This window comes from Puma concolor, chromosome B1 (genome assembly GCF_028749965.1).
Source record: "Puma concolor isolate L17-30 chromosome B1, mPumCon1.1.hap2, whole genome shotgun sequence".
Classification (NCBI taxonomy): Eukaryota; Metazoa; Chordata; class Mammalia; order Carnivora; family Felidae; genus Puma; species Puma concolor.
Window position 1 is genome coordinate 40,833,437 of NC_141670.1, and position 17,484 is coordinate 40,850,920.

The following is a 17,484-nucleotide window of genomic DNA, read 5'->3' on the forward strand; positions in this document are numbered from 1 at the left end:
CACTCCTGGTAGATAACACAAGAATAAACCTAGATGACCTTGGGTATGGAAATGACTCTTTAGATACAATACCAAGGGCACAATCCTACTAGATAAACTGGACTTCATTAAAATTAGAAATTTCTGCATGATGAAAGTGTCAAGAGAATGAGAAGACAAGCCAGAAACAGAAGATATTTGCAAAAGATGTAGCTGATAAAATAGTAATATACAAAGAACTCTTAAAACTCAACAATAAGAAAACAACCCAATTAAAAAATGAGCCCAACACATTACCAGACACCTTGCCAAAGAAGAGACACAGAAGGCAAACAAACATATGAAAAGATATTCCACATCGTGTCATTAAGGAAATGCAAATTAAAACAATGAGATACTACTATGAACTGTTAGGATGGCCAAAGTACGGAACCCTGACAGCACCAAATGCTGACAAGGCTGTGGAGCAACAGGAACTCATTCGTTGCTGGAGGGAGTGCAAAATGGGACAGCCACTTGGGAAGACAGTTTGGAGGCTTCTTACAAAACCCAACATACTCTTACCATGTGATCCAGTAATTCATGCTCCTTGGTATTTACTCAAAGGAGTCGAGAACTGAGGTCCATTCAAAAACCTGCACACAGATTTTATAGTATCTTTATACCCAATTACCAAAACTTGGAAGTAACCAAGATGTTCTTTGGTAGATGAAGGGATAAATAAATGTGATACAGCCAATGGAATCTTTTTCAGTACTTGTAAGGAAATGAGCTACCAAGCCATGTAGGAAACGTAAACCATATTACTAAGTGAAAGAAGCCAATCTGAACAGTTACGTTCTGTATGAATGTCTAACTATATGACATTCTGGAAAAGGCAGAACTATGGAGACAGTGAAAAGATTAGGGGTTGTGGTGGGGAAGAGGGATGAATACACACAGGGGATTTTTAGGGCACTGAAAACACTCTGTATGAGGCTATAAAGATGGCTACGGGTCATTATACATTTGTCCAAACCTACAGAATGTACAACACCAAGGGTGAACTCTAATGTAAACTGTGGACTTTGGATGATAATGATGTGTCCTTGGAGGTTCATCACTTTTTTTTTAAGTTTGTTTATTTATTTTAAGGAGAGACAGGGCACAAGCAGGAGAGGGGCAGAGAGAGACAGAGAGAGAGAATCCCAAGCAGGCTCTGCGATATCAGTGCAGAGCTCACTGTGAAGCTCGATCTCATGAACTGTGAGACCATGACCTGAGCCAAAATCGAGAGTCGGACACTTAACTGACTGAGCCACCCAGGAGCCCCAAGGTTCATCACTTACAACAAATGTTCCACTGTGGTGGCGATGTGGATAATGGTGAGGCTGTGAATGTGTGGGGCAGGTAAATGGGCAAGCTCTACCTTCCCCTCAGTTTCACTGTGTGCCTTAAACTGCTCTAAAGGAATAAAGTCTTAATTAAAAATTTTTTCAAAAAACTGTGCATCCCCTAAAACCATCCATATGTGCCTGCCAAGGGCCTGAGTGACAAGAGCAGGTTGAGGAGAAAGGGCATGAGCACCTGAGTCCTGCCTCCTGCTAGTGCCACGACTTTAGCATCCATTTCCTCATCAATAAAATGGGAGCGACAATACCTAACTGCAGGATGGGTTTGAGAACTAACAGAGACCATGTTTGTGGTCCCATCGTGTGGGACCTGATATGGCTGCCCAGACTGGTAGCTACTATTAGTAGCAATGCTGGTAATGAAAATGGAGAAAAACAGAGAAAAAAGAACTTGGTATTTGTTTCCACTTCTTATGATGTTTCAGTGCTTCTTTAAAAAATTAATACATCACACACCCATTAAGGTGGCTACTATAAAAAAAAACAGAATGACTTCACTCAGATGAGGACTTTAAGATACAAAACAGATGAACATAAGGGAAGAGAAGCAAAAATAAGATAAAAACAGGGAGGGGGACAAAATGTAAGAGACCCTTAAATATGGAGAACAATCAGAGGGTTCCTGGAAGGGTTGTGGGAGGGGGGCTGGGCTAAATGGGTAGGGGGCATTAGGGAATCTACTCCTGAAATCATTGTTGCACTGTATGCTAACTTGGATGTAAATTAAAAAATGAATAAATTATTTAAAAAATCAGAAAATAACAAGTGTTGGTGAGGATGTAGAGAAATTGGAACCTTTGTGTGCTGTTAGTGGGAATGTAAATTGGTGCAGCTGCTATGGAAGACAGTCTGGAGGTTCCTCAGAACATTAAAAATAGAACTCCCATCTGATCCAGCAATCTTACCTCTGAGTATGTACCCAGAAGAATCGAAAGCGGGGTCTTGAAGGGATATTTGTACACCCATGTTCATTGCAGCATCATTCACAGTAGCCAAGAGGTGGGAGCAACCTAAGTGTACACAGTCAGATGAATGTGTAGGCAGATGTGGTCTATACATACCATGGAATGTCCAGCCTTGAGAAGGGAGCAAATTCTGACCTGTGGCTACAACATGGAGGACTCTTGAGGACATAATGCTAAGTGGAATAAGCCTGCCACAAAAGACACACACTTAATGACGCTACTTCTATGAGGCACCTAGAGTAGTCACATGGATAGAAATGTAAAATGGCCGTTCGCAGGGGCTGGGTGGCGGGCAAAGGGACTTACTGTTTAATGGGTTTTGCCAGATGAGAAAGTCCTGGAGATGTATTTCACAACAGTGTGAACACGCTTAACACTACTGAATTATATACACTTAAAATGGTTAAAATAGTAGATTTTTATGGTTTTTTTCCACCACCACAACAAAAAATAATAAATCATTTTAATCACCACAAGATTATATGCGGAGCCAGAAATACAGTCAGGTGGGCTTTCCTCAAGCCTGGGAAGTCACTGCATGTTGTGTACACGTACATACAATGTCTGTGTCATTCATCTTCTTTTCCCTCCCAGTAATGCCATTGGTCCCCTGGTAGCTTTGTGGCTGATTTACGAGCAAGGTGCAGTCCTGCAGGAAGCAGTTACCCCCGTCTGGCTGCTGTTTTATGGAGGAGTTGGAATTTGTACGGGTCTGTGGGTCTGGGGGAGAAGAGTGATCCAGACCATGGGGAAGGACCTCACCCCCATCACACCATCGAGGTAAGCCAGAGCGCGGGCGGGATCGGCAGGGTTGTCCTTCCCGGCTCTTCTATGCCTGAACGTCTGCCTCCAACCCCTCAGCGCAGCCACTGGGCAGCTGGGGTCACAGTGAGGAGAGGGCCGACCGTCTGTCCTCGCCCTCCTTCCCTCACACCTCAGCTGGCCACGGCGGCACTGCGGTGAGGGAGAGGATTTGAGACGCTGGGGATGCAGGAGCCAGAGAAGCTCAAGGAAACAGAAGGGAAGGGAGCCCCCCAGGCCAGGCCCCGGCCATGCCCCCGGCTGGTCTCACCCCACAGGAGGCCCAGAGGGCGAGTGGTGAGGACCCAGGGGATGCCAACGGCCCTGGGCCCTGGGTCTGCGTTTCCGGAAAATTTGCCGCCCCGGGCTTCACCTGCTGGATGGAAGCAGCTCTGGGCTACCACGCTTCGCGGTTCCGCTGTGCAGGCTGCCTGTAGCTCAGTACCCGTCCGGGCTCTGTGTGGTCCTTCTGTGGTGTCCTCTTCGGATCTAGTAGGGGTGAAGTGCAGACTTATGGGAGAACTTTGCGAAAACTACTAAGACTTGTAACTACTTATTGTGAGCAGTTTTTCCCCCTTGAAATTCATTTTAATGAATGATTCTTTTGTAAGGTTGATTTGAAGAAAAATGAGCAATCTGAGAAAAAAATTCACTTTTTTTTGCAATAAGTACACATTTTAGAAATGAGAGTGTGATTTTTTTCCTGCCACTTTAGAAGTGACTAATTTAGCATTTTTTGCACAGCAGGAATTTCTGACCCAGTTACTACAGTGTGTGCTTTTTGAAAACATACCAGAAAGAGAAGCCTATTTAGGGCTGTAAACAGTATAATGCACAGTCTTAGTGTGAATTGTTGTCATTATGCAGCAGTTTCTTTTCTGTTAATGTCATCTGGCCCAGTCAGCAGCCAACAATCGACCCAAAGAATGTTCTGGTGAGACTCTGGCACCCCTGGGGTGTCAGTGAGGCTGATACAAAGAGTGCCTGTGATGTGTCTCTTGTGCCCCCTCCCGCAGCGGCTTCACCATTGAGCTGGCCTCCGCGTTCACGGTGGTGATCGCCTCCAACATCGGACTTCCTGTCAGCACCACACACTGCAAGGTAGGTCCCTGCCACCGGGCTGCTGGGATCAGTCCACAGCCACCCAGTGCATCTGAGAAAAGCTGGCAGTGATTTGTGTGTGGTTGTTTGTGAAAACAACCATCCCAAGGTCTGCTGGGTCTGCTGGTGTATTGTTGGATGTGGGCATTCGCTTTTCCCACATTGTCCCTCTCTACCTTCTGTGCTCAGCAGCAGGACCCCTTCGGTGGTGCAGACTTTGCTTTTTCAGTGCATGTACGGCAAGAGCTTTCTTTCACTCCTTCCACGTGTGCTTCACACTTTCCATTTGTCCTGTTTCTCTCTCGTTTCCACAGTGGATTTTGCATTGAAGTCATGTGTACACTAACCATATTCATAGGCTCAAATGGAGGCATGCCCCTCAGTTCCAACCAGTGCAGGGGACTGGGAGTTGACAGTGGAAGTAGACATAAGCAGGAACCATCTCAATGGAATTGTAAGGCTCGGTTGTGTCAGTTCTCTTTCTTTGTATGATTGCTCAAATTGCCTATATTGTCTTAGAGTAAATTCTAAGTGAGGGGTGATGCTGAATATTGATCACTGCCAAGTGCTGTAAACTCAGGGCTGTGCACGAGGGAATTCCTTATAATGGGGAATGCTGGAGCTGCAAGGAACCTGAAAGATTCAGGAAGAGGAATCGGTCTCCGTGAGTTTCAGGGAGTTATCTGAGGTCACCTAGGGAGGAGTCAGGACTGGAAGCCAGGTCAGCCCAGCAACTGGAGAGAGTGCTAAAACATACTCAAGTGGGCCTCCTATACACAAAAATACTCCAACAAAGCAAAAGCACTTCCAGATTTGTCCTCGGTTCATTTGTTCATGTCATTCAAGAAAAACTCCTCTGTACCTGCTCTGTGTGAGGCACCATTGTAGGCACCCAGGCACCACAGTAACCAAGACAAGATGGCCATCTGTGTTCACACACAGTTAAAAAACTCCAACCAATGTGTTTATTGTAAACAAATGCCACTAAATGTGAATGGCTTCGTGCTTCAGATATTAAAATATCAGGTGGCGGGGCGCCTGGGTGGCGCAGTCGGTTAAGCGTCCGACTTCAGCCAGGTCACGATCTCGCGGTCCGTGAGTTCGAGCCCCGCGTCGGGCTCTGGGCTGATGGCTCAGAGCCTGGAGCCTGTTTCTGATTCTGTGTCTCCCTCTCTCTCTGCCCCTCGCCCGTTCATGCTCTGTCTCTCTCTGTCCTAAAAATAAATAAACGTTGAAAAAAAAAAAATTAAAAAAAAAAAAATCAGGTGGCATTTATGGGAATATTTTAAGTGGGCCAGCTGGCAAATCTGGAGCCTTGTGGCATGGAGAATCAGCCTCATTGGAAAGAGGTGTTTTGTTTCCTTGTTTTTTCCTCTTTTCCTTTTTTTGCTACAGTATATAGAAAACCTTCAATTTGCACAAATTTTCATTATAAAAATCATTGCCACTTAGCGCTTGGAGAAAGTCAAGCTCTGTGTTTAGGGCTTTATACACGCACAGTGTATTGCTTAATACTCACAGCAACCCTGTGAAATCAGTAGTTATTCCCAATTTACAGATGAGAAAACTGAGGCCTCCCGAGCTAGGTCACTCTCCCAAGATCATACTTTTAGCATCAGACCTTCACTGCATGCTCTGTGCCTCCTGATTTTCACCATGATGATCACGGTAATGGTAACCAGCCACAACTAAGATGTGCAGGGCAAGTGCTCTCTGCCGGCGGTGTTTTAAGTGTGCTGTGAATATTAACTCATTTAATCCTCCCAGGAGCCTTCTGAGGTGGGTGCTAACATTACCTCAGTCTCACCAGTGAGGAGACTGAAGATAGAAAGGTTAAGTAACTCGCAAGATCACCCAACGAGGCACTGGCCCAGCTGAGGTGTAGCACAGCCAGTGTGGCCCCAGCCCTGCTCTTGGTGCAGCCCTGTGTGCCTGTCCAGTAGAGAAAAGGAACGCAGGAGAAGTGCTGTGTGCTCCTACCATTACTGTTCTAATTTCTGTTATTTAAAACTTAGAAAAGAAGCACATGTTCAGTGAAATATTTCAAACAGTAAAACTATATGGAATGAAGAGTGATCATCTTCCACCTTACTCCACATCAATTTCAGCTTGCTGGTGTGTGGGAGCAGAGAGGAACTGCCTCTTATTAAATATATTTTTCTCCCAAAGAAAATAGGCTTTGAACTTTTCTGTAGGCATGAAGAGTCTTTGGGGCTGCTTTTAAATAAATGTTACTGTCTTTTCAATGATTAACCCCGCATGTGAGCAAGCCTAGTGAAGGCAAACTTTCACACCAGTTGAAAGACCTCTTGAAAAAGCAACACAGGGGGTGCCTGGGGTGGCTCAGTCGGTTAAGTGTCTGACTTCAGCTCAGGTCATGATCTCATGGCTCATGGGTTCGAGCCCCACAGTGGGCTCTGGGGCAGAGCCTGGAGCCTGTTTCTGATTCTGTGTCTCCGTCTCTCTCTGCCCACTTGTGCCCACACACACACACACACACACACACACACACACACACTCACTCTTATCTCTCTCTCTCTCAAAATAAAAAAAATAAATAAGTTTTTTAAAACTTAAAAAAAAAAAAAGTCTCCATAACATGAGACCACAGTGGATGTCAGCTATCAAATAGACTGGAGCCAGAGCTCAACTCGGATTCTAATCGGTCTGTCCAGTATCATTGATCGTGGGCTGGTGGACAAAGCCCAGAGCTAGTCACTGCAGTAGCTAAAGTCGGAGTCCTGGCTCTCCAGACCTGGAGCACAAAGCCTGGATGTTGGGGCACTGGGAAGAGTTCGCAGCCGCCCTGGTGCAGAGCACTTATCCCTCCTGCAGCACAGGCTTGGCATGCAGCAGGCCCCATGTGGCAGGTGTGGCTGAAATGTAAGACCAAGGCTCTGTGTGAGCAACGCCATGACTCTGGAAACATTCAAAGTGTGTTGACCTCCACATAAAATCATAACCGGACGCCATCATGTTTTCAGGAACAATCATACTACCTATTCGATTTTTTCCTGCTTCCCTGCTTCCCCTCCTATCTGCTTGTTAGGTTTTTTTGCTTACAGCTGCCTTCCTCAGAAGGAGGTCAAAAGTTAGGAACTTGGCAGGAAAAAAAGATGGATACCATTGTTGAAAATAAGCTTTTGAATTTATCTGGGTAGATTTTATTTATTCATGCTTTTTTCTCAGTGTACATAGCTAAGGGCATAGTTTAAATTTTATACCCTATGTAAGAAAATTTATAAACCTTCATTAAGTGATACAGATGTTGGTTGAATGTATAATTTGGAAACGAATAATTAGACAATTCATAGTATCCAGAATAGTATAATAGTATAATCATATATTTCACAAGGCAGAGGTAAGACCATCTTTGATGACAAGTTTTGCTTTCTATAAATCTTTAAGTGTTAAGTATTTTTGTATTTCACACCATAGGGCTCAGTTCCTTAGATATTTTCCTGGGATGATAACTCTGGTTAAAATTGAAAGCCTTAATTAAAAAAAAATAGAAATGAGTCTTGAAAATACAAGTATCCACAGAGGTGTGTTTCAGTAACTTGTTAATTGTTTTTGCCTTCTGTGCGCCTTGATCAGCTTCAACCTTCAGCCCTGGTGTACAACAGGCAGTGGCCACTGTTGAACACATTTGTGAACTTTTCAATAGCGATTCAGAGTGGTGTTAATGCAGAATGTCTTAATTCCAGGTGGGGTGGTTTGGGATCACTCTTTTGTGAATTACCCGCATTGTTCATCTATATTGGTCACATAAATGATTACTCAGCCAGCCTTTGGATTTGAAACCGCTTATAGGAAACACTACTGATTTAACATTTTTTTTAATTTTAAAAATGTAAAAATTTAGTATTCTAATCTCTAATTTAATTTTCTAATTCTTGCTCTTTGGTTCCCCTACTTAACTCCCCCGCCACCCCCCCCCCCCGCCCACTTCCCAATAATTTTGTTGCTGTTGGTGCCTGACAGTGGCCTTAAGCTGGAAACGCATTTAGCTTATTAAGAGGGAGGTTACAATACAGCAGTGAATAATACCAACAGAAGACCTAATCAGTAGTGAAGACGACAGACTCTAGGTCCCTTGTGATCCAAATAATGAATGTAACATCTAAAAAGGCAAAAGCCATTAGAACTCAAAAATTAGTGTGTCTAAGTGTGTGACAGATGAAGAAGACAAAAAGTATTTAGGAATATACAAGATTTGGACAATAGATTTAGAGCACTATAATTAATAAATATGTACCAAAGTTTTACCCTACTGATCACATGCCTTCTCGTCAAGTATCATCAAGCATTTATAAATATTAATGATAAATTCAGAAGGCCATGATAAAAGTCACTTTAAAATTTATAAAATAGGGGTACCTGGGTGGCTTAGTTGGTTGAGCATCCTGCTTCAGCTCAGGTCATGATCTCACGGTGTGCAGGTTTGAGCCCCACATCAGGCTCTCTGCTTGATCAGCGTGGAGCCTGCTTTGGATCCTCTGTTCCCCTCTCTCTCTCTGCCCCTCTCCCATGCACACTCTCTAGCAAAAATAAAAATAAACATTCTTAAAAAATAACATTTATAAAATAAGAATAGAAGTTGTACTACACAGACCAATCACAATGAAATTAAACTATAAATTTATTATGTGTTGAAAAAGGGAAGTAATCCCTTGGACAATTTTAAATGCTCTTTTTAACAGTTGAATCAGGGAGTTAAAAAATTACAATGATAGCTTTCTTAAAAAGAAAGGCGTGGAGGCGCCTGGGTGGCTCAGTCGGTTAAGCGTCTGACTTCGGCTCAAGTCATGATCTCACGGTCTGTGAGTTCGAGCCCCACGTCGGGCTCTGTGCTGACAGCTAGGAGCCTGGAGCCTGCTTCGGATTCTGTGTCTCCCTCTCTCTCTGACCCTCCCCCGTTCATGCTCTGTCTCAAAAATAAATAAACATTTAAAAAAAAAAAAGAAAAAGAAAGCTCTGTGTGTGTGTGTGTGTGTGTGTGTGTAGTTATACATGGAAAAACCTTTGGGAACCGAAGTTATATTCAATTGAAAAGTCCTATCTTTAATAAATGATTTAATTGAGCAAAGGAATGATAAAAGAACTAGACATTAATTTTTTTTTTTTTAACATTTATTTATTATTGAGAGACAGAGAGACAGAGCATGAGCAGGGGAGGGGTAGAGAGAGGGGGAGACATAGAATCTGAAGTAGGCTCCAGGCTCTGAGCTGTCAGCACAGAGCCTGATGTGTGGCTCAAACTCACAAACTGCGAGATCATGACCTGAGCCAAAGTCGATCACTTAACCAACTGGGTCACCCAGGCACCCCAAGAACTAGACATTAAATTAGGAGTTTATAAAAGGTACAGTACAATAAAAATTCTGAGGAAACAGTAAGAAAGGCATAATAATTATAAAAGCAAAACAAATTTAAAACCAAAAGTACTGGGGCACCTGGGTGGCTCAGTCAGTTCAGCGTCCGACTCTTGATTTTGACTCAGGTCATGATCCCAGGGTCGTGGATTGAGCCCGGCATCAGGCTCTGCACTGAGCGTGGAGCCTGATTAAGATTGTTTCTCTCTCTCTCTCTCTCTCTCTCTCTCTGCGGCTCCTGGGTGGCTCAGTCAGTTAAGCTCAGGTCATGATGTGACAGTTCATGGGTTCAAGCCCCACATTGGGCTCTGTGCTGACAGCTCAGGGTCTGGAGCCTGCTTTGGATTCTGTGTCTCCCTCTCTCTCTGCTCCTCCCCTACTCGTGCTCTCTCTCTCCCAAAAATAAACATTAAAAAAAAAAAAAGGATTCTCTCTTCCTCTGCCCCTCTCCCCCCACTCATGCTCTTGCTTGCTCTAAAATAAAAATAAATCCTGAAGGGGAAGGAGAGAGAAAAGTGGTTATTCAAAATGTGAAGAATTTAGAAACCTTTGTAAAATGCATTATTTTCTGCAAAAAATATACATGACAAATACTAACAAAGAAGTAGGAAAACTTAGAAAATCTGACTAGAGCCGGAGGAAGAAATTAAGGACATTCTCCAAAAACAATTCTTCTCACCTGAAAAACCAAAAAGGAGGGGGCACAACTGACTCCACTTCTCAATGGATTCATTAGATCACCTCTTCCATTTTAAAAGAATAATTTTCACTTTATGTAAACTTTCCACAAGGTAGAAAAAAAAACAAAATAGAAGAGGAAACTCCTCATTTTGTTCTATAAAGCATATACTGAATAACCCCAATACCAAAACTCTAATGACGTTGACTAATACCTAATAAAACATGACAATGTGGGGCACCTGGGTGACTCAGTTAAGCGTCTTAAGCTTCTTAATTTCGGCTCAGGTCATGATCTCGAAGCTGATGAGTTTGAGCCCCATATCAGGCTCTCTGCTGTCCATGTGGAGCCTGCTTCGGATACTCTGTCTTCCTCTCTCCTCTCTCTCTGCCCCTCTCTCTCTCAAAAATAAACATTAAAAAAAATAAACATAGGGGCCACCGGGTGGCTCAGTCGGTTAAACATCTGACTTTGGCTCAGGTCATGATCTCATGGTCCGTGAGTTCAAGCCCCAGTCGGGCTCTGTGCTGACAGCTCGGAGCCTGGAGCCTGCCTCAGATTCTGTGTCTCCCTCCCTCTCTGCCTCTCCCCACTTGCACTCTGTCTCTCAAAAATATTAAAAAAAAAAAAATTTTTAGTAAACATGACAATGAAAGCTATATTTACATATGAATACTAGTATAAAATGTAAGGTGCTAATAACATCAATGAGTTTACGAAAAAACATTTCAGCAGGATCAAATTAATTTTCCAGGTTACAGGAAAGCAGGCTCTGAACACGGCAGTACCTGCACAGGGCTGGCCCCTCATAAGTGCTCAACAAAATAGGTGTTGAGTGAATCCCAAGAAGGGTACTCTGACATCTTCAATATAATAGGGCTTATCCATTAAAAAACAACATATGATCGTCTATTGAGATATATGCCAAAAAGACATTTGATAAAATTCTGCATGTATCTCTTAAAATACTGCTAGAATTCAGTGAAAATGACCAAGCCCACATAAAAATACAGAACTCTATAGAGTTTGTCTGTCAGCAGTAGCCAGAATGAAAATGTAATAAAAACCAGAACACCCACCCCCAGGATTGCAGCAAAAAGAAGGGTATTTCAGAATAATCCTAATAAATGGGAGTGAGGAACATGAAGAAGGCACAAGACTGCACAGAGGTGAAAGAACACCCGCAGACGAGACACTGTTACCCGACAGGAAAGCTCAATTTTATAAGGAGTTTTCTTCTGACTTCACAAACTGACTTAAAGTGAATTTGGTAGGTTAAGTTAGTAAGAATCTGAAATGATCTAAAATGAAAAACGATGAGGAAGGACCAGCCTTACGAGCGAGAGAGTACAAGAGACGAGTTAAAAATACACGGAGGCTGGGCAGCAGTGTGGCCCCGCGCAGTCTCAGCTGGGGAAGATGACGAAGGTATGGAGATGATGGTTGCAGGACAGTGCGAATAAACTTTATGCCACTCAATTGTACACTTAAAAATGGCTAAAATGATATGTTTCATTGTGTACATATTTTGCCACAGTTTGTATAAAACCAGTAGACAGGTCCAAGAGGGCACCTATTATAGAGGAGCATACAGTTTGATGATGTTGGGTAAACGATGTTGACTAGCTGGCTGTCAATCTAGAAAAACAAAGACACACAGCTCTCAGAAAATACATATCTGATGGCTTAAATAGCATTTTTAAAACATTTTAAAACTTAGAATAAAATAGAATCTTATACAATTAAATATTTATCAAATATTCAAGGGTAAATTACAGGAGAAAAGTGCAGTGTAATTTGTTGTGTGGAATTAGAAATTTGAATGTGAAACAAAGCAAAATACGGAATTGAGAAAATAACTTGCATTAACAGTTAATATCATTTAGTAAAGACCACACATAAATAAATAAGGGACACACTTAGATTCCAGTATTTAAATGGGCAAAATACATGGAGAGGCAATTTTTATATGTAAAGACTAGAAGGAGTAAATTGGATAAATAAATAAAAGTAAGTTCAACCTTCGGAGTAATTAAAATATGCAAATTAAAGCAACAGTAATACATTTTATGATTGGTTAGCAAAAAAGAACAATTTGTAGTGTTTTTACAGGTGCCTAAATTCACAGATTATCGACAACCTTGTGTATTTACAACTGTTTATAAAACTATTTGGCAGGATGTATTACGATCCTAAATGCGTTAGGAGAGGAGACTTCTTCCTGTGAGCAGCACTTCCTCTGACACATGAGGAGGGGAGCTGGTAAATTACTGTGTTGCAACCATTGTAATAAAGGCTGGATTGCAGAGTCTTTAGCGGGAGGACAGAGGGAGGTTGATGAGCAGGGTATCTTAATAGTATTAAAATGTTTCCTCATAGATTGTGACAAAAGGTTAGAAAAAGGTGAATTTGGGTAAAAGGTATGTGGAGTTTTTACAACTTTTCCCTAAGTTTCAAATTATTTCAAGGTATTTTTTTTTAAATGCACCCTTTAAATTATTGAATATTGTATACTTGAAATTAATATAACCCTGTATTGTTAACTATATTGGTATTAAAAATAAAATAAAAACTAAAACTAAATGCCCTCTTTAATAATCTGTTTCAGGGAATATTATTTATTAAGCCTAAATATAAGTGATATGAATGAATACATTAATCATGAAACTATTTCCAGTAGGGAAAAGTTGGAAGCAAACTGGAAACGGTTAAATAAATTAAGATACATCCACCTTAAGGGTGTGTCATTTTTCATGATAATCATAAAGGCTGTGAACACTATGGGAAGATGCCTGTAATGTTAATTTTTTTTTTAAGAAAGGAGCAGTATGCCCTATTACAAACAAAAGTATATTGATAAAAAATACAAGAAAGGAATATATAAATAGGACAATAGTGGGGGTCTGAGTAATTGTCTATCCCTCCAAGTACATAAACTTGTTATATATTATTCTAACTTTATGCTTTAAAAAAAAATGTTCTAGAGGCACCTGGGTGGCTCAGTCAGCTGACTGAACATCCGACTCTTGATTTCGGCTCAGGTCATGATCATGGAATCGAGCCCCATTTCAGGCTCCGGGGCTGAGCATGGAGCCTGCTTAAGATTCTCTCTCTCTCTCTTTTCCTCAGCCCCTCTCCCCTACTCATGCTTGCTCGCTCTCTCTCTCTCGATCTCTCTCATTAAAAAAAAAAAAAAAAAGGTAAAAAGTGTTCTAAGAAAGGAAGAGGGTGGAGATAAAATGGAAACTTGAGGGTGTCCTCCCAAAGGGAATCCAGAACAACAGGAGGTGTGCTAAAGAGGACAGTGCTCCAGAGAGACTGTGAGCAACAGGAAGAATTTAATCTCAGGAACTACTGTGTGTGGATTTGACCATATTTGAGAACCAACAGAAACTAGCTGATCCTTATGCAGTAGAAAACTCTCGATTGTCTGTCATGTTCTAGGAACTGCTAAGCAGGATTATCAGGTTCATACAGGGTACTGATTATGGCCAAAGAGTTTAAATAAAATCAGTCATTTTGATGGCCCCTTACTCAGGTTAGTCAGTTGCTGTCCTGGAGATGTTAATCACCACCTGGCTTTGACAAAATGTCAGATTAACTGCCTTTAAATATGCTGCTGTTTTTGGCACTGCAGTTTGCATCCATAAACAATCTAAAGGGTTGGATTTTATTTTTTCTGTGGTTAGACCCTGCTTGATACTTGACTCATTGGTCATTGCTGATTCTGGAGTATTTGAGGGTCGGTAGAGACAAAGCCTATTTTATAGAGATCTTAAAAATCCACCTCACAGGGGTGCCTGGGTGGCGCAGTCGGTTAAGCGTCCGACTTCAGCCAGGTCACGATCTCGCGGTCCGTGGGTTCGAGCCCCGCGTCGGGCTCTGGGCTGATGGCTCAGAGCCTGGAGCCTGTTTCCGATTCTGTGTCTCCCTCTCTCTCTGCCCCTCGCCCGTTCATGCTCTGTCTCTCTCTGTCCCAAAAATAAATAAACGTTGAAAAAAAATTTAAAAAAAAAAAAAAAAATCCACCTCACAAATGGTCAAGGGCATTCTGTCAAGTGCTGAGCCCCACCAGAGCCTGAATGAGGCAGGAGATATTACAGGCATTGTACTTTCTTATGATTTTCATTTTTAGGATAAAGTTGAGTCTTTTTTCCTTTAAACTTTCAACAAACCATAAAATGAACTGTGAGTGTTTAGAAAAATAGTTGAGCATGTTGTACTGATTGAGCCAACCAGAAGCCACATTTTTCTTTGTCTTTAACCCATTTATTCTTATACCCTTCTTGACAACATATTGCAAGTATGTTTCCTATTTGTCTTTTGTTCATAAGTAAAATTTCTCGATTAAAAAAAAAACAAAAATACTTGAAATCATTGTTGACATTCTGATTTTCAAGTATCTGTACGTGTCATTTGGGAGACATGAGTGACAGTTTAGATCCAATAATATTTATGTTCATTTTATTTTATTTCACTTCACTTTTTACTTTTTTCCTGCACCTCACACTAGCTAAAGTACAAAAACTGCAAGCAGTTTGAGATGGAGGAGAAAACCAGTTTAAAATCAAGAGGGCTGAGTTCTAGTCCTCAGTCGGCTGTGATTTACGATAGCTCCTTGTGCCCCCGAATCCTCTCGGGATCTGTTATCCTCTGTAAAAAATGACGCTGATTAGCTACTCTCAAAGGTCTTCTCCAGCTCCAACATTTATGATGCTGTTATTCTAAGAGAAGGATACGTTATTGCCATTTCATTATGTGATTAAAACAGGTTCATAAATTGCAGTAAGCAGTGTCCTACCTGTGGAATATTTAAAACAAGAACATTCATAGTTTGTAAGGTGCAGAGAGAATAGAAAACATGTCATTGGCTAAAGTTCCACTCAGAGCAGAACGTAGGTGGAAAAGTATACCAGAACTATATGCTAAATAGAATAATCCTAAAGTAACTGTACCTGAAATCTAAACTATTTTAAAAGCTTTAACAAATGGAGGGGAAGGAATTGGTAATATTATATAGAATTCAGTTTCCTTCTGAGATGAGCCAATTTACATTGGTTGAACGCAGATTTTGTGTCTCGCCTTCAGATCTGTGGACCTCTGTTTTTACTGTTAAATCTTTGTGCTCCGGCAGGTGGGGTCCGTGGTGGCCGTGGGCTGGATCCGCTCCCGGAAAGCCGTGGACTGGCGCCTCTTCCGGAACATCTTTGTGGCCTGGTTTGTGACTGTCCCCGTGGCCGGGTTGTTCAGTGCTGCTATCATGGCTCTTCTCATGTACGGGATTCTTCCATATGTGTGATTTGTCTTCTTCTGCCCAGTACACAAGGGAGGGTCTGGTGTGGGTATGTGTGGGTGGCGTGTTACACGCACGCTGCCTGCGCACGGGCTGTCTCCCAGCCAGCTTGTCCATGGCCCTTTCATATGGTTCCAAACCACACTGTTCACCTACACTGTAGAGAGTCATCCTCCAGAGCTAACTTAACTACTGTACATAATCATGTGCATTAAACTGGTATCGTGGTGACATAACGTGGTGCAGTTACTTACATGTTAAATATATATTGTATACATAGAATAGATAGCATTATTTCAAACATACTCGAAATGGGAGTGGAGAAATATTGTCTAGAATTCAATATTCAACAAATCTTTGTATGGAATAATTTCAGTGGCAAATTTTAAGAACCTTTTAAAAGGAAAGTGTAGATTGGAAAGTGCTATTTTTCCCATTGAATATACTGTAAGATAAGTGTGAATCGGGTTGGATGCACATTTGGGAAGATGTACGTCCGGGGGTGTGCTCTTGAGTAATACTGGGGTAGGAGTTCACAAGTGCTTTCACTGAGGAATTTGTTCATATACTGTGTATTGATTATGTAATATATCATAATTGCCTCTGTAAATACTTAAAACGGTAATTTTTTAATGGTGTGCTTCCCATATACTTTTTTGATCAGAGAATTTTGGAAAGTACCAAAGAAGCAGGGGAATAGTTTGCCAGTATTATATTTTCATACTGTCTTTCTCCCCTTCCCATGAATCCTACTGTTAACCTAGGCTGTAGCGAGACCGCCTCGCCCCGGCCTGCCCCCTAGCAGGGCGGAGGCCCGAAGCACCAGCCCCCTGTCACGTGCTCGTTACGAGCATCCTACTTCCTGTCCCCTGCCCCCACTGCCACCACTCGCTAGTTACTGGTGAGCCCTGCAGTGGCCCGTCGTCGTCGTCGTCGTCATCGTGTAGAGAATGTACATACGTGAGGCTGCCCAATCAAGCACCACACACCAAGTCCAGTTTAAATTTTCACCCGTACTCTCCCCTGCAGCCTGAAAAAGCGAATTCTTAAAACACTAAGGCGAGTGAGTTGACATTCAGGAGGGGGTAGAGTTGAAATATCAGACAATACACTGGATTTGAGGATTTCCTTGAGGCCTTTACTAAGCTGAACATCTTGAGGCTCTACTGTAGTCCCACTGGATTCTGTCCTGAAAGCGGGAGGGAGGGAGTGTGAGTGATGCTGGAGCCTGAAACCGTGGAAATGCTGCTAAAATTTTTATATTGACAAACGTTTTCTTGGTACTTCATTGTGATTTTTCATTAATCAACCATATTAAATTTATAATAAAAAATGCCCTTCAAAAGGTTGCCTCTGAAGTCTTTTTCTAATTATTCAATGTCTTTTTGTTCAGTTTCCACAAAAATAAAAGCTACGTAATTTTACTTCTACTTTTCAAATAACTGTATTTTACGACTGTTACATGTTTGTGCAAAAAATATACGTGCTGGGCGCCTGGGTGGCTCAGTCGGTTAAGCTTAAGGCTAAGCATCTGACTTCTGCTCAGGTCATGATCTCACAGTTTTGGGGGACACCTGGGAGCCTGGAGCCTGCTTGGGATCTGTATCTCCCTCTCTCTGCCCCTCCCCTGCTCACGCTCTCTCAAAAATAAACATTTTAAAAAAATTAAAATATATATATGTGTGTAAGAAAAGGAAAAAATGAGTCACACAACCCAGCATCCTGAAATGCCCACTGTTAGCACGCATGCACACGCACTCCACACACGTGTGCATGCGCACCCCGCCCCCCCCCCCCCCACCCACACACACACCTTGATCCTTCAGCAATTTGACGGGAGGGTTTGTCCCGGGATGGGATTTTATTAAAGGGTGTATCACACTTCTGCGTTCAGCCTTGC

General features: G+C 42.1%; 1 protein-coding gene across 5 annotated transcripts in view; it reads left to right on the top strand.

Moving 5' to 3' along the window:
- Nucleotides 1–16,933, top strand: part of SLC20A2 (solute carrier family 20 member 2) — a 109,258-nt gene extending 92,325 nt beyond the window's left edge. For all 5 annotated transcript variants that reach the window (XM_086703587.1, XM_086703586.1, XM_086703588.1 and 2 more), the window contains 3 exons: nucleotides 2,930–3,115; nucleotides 4,153–4,237; nucleotides 15,426–16,933. In XM_086703587.1, coding sequence (XP_086559713.1) covers nucleotides 2,930–3,115; nucleotides 4,153–4,237; nucleotides 15,426–15,590 — 436 coding nt within the window. In that variant the 3' untranslated portion in view covers nucleotides 15,591–16,933. The remainder of the gene's footprint in view (nucleotides 1–2,929; nucleotides 3,116–4,152; nucleotides 4,238–15,425) is intronic.
- The last annotated feature ends 551 nt before the right edge of the window (nucleotides 16,934–17,484 follow it).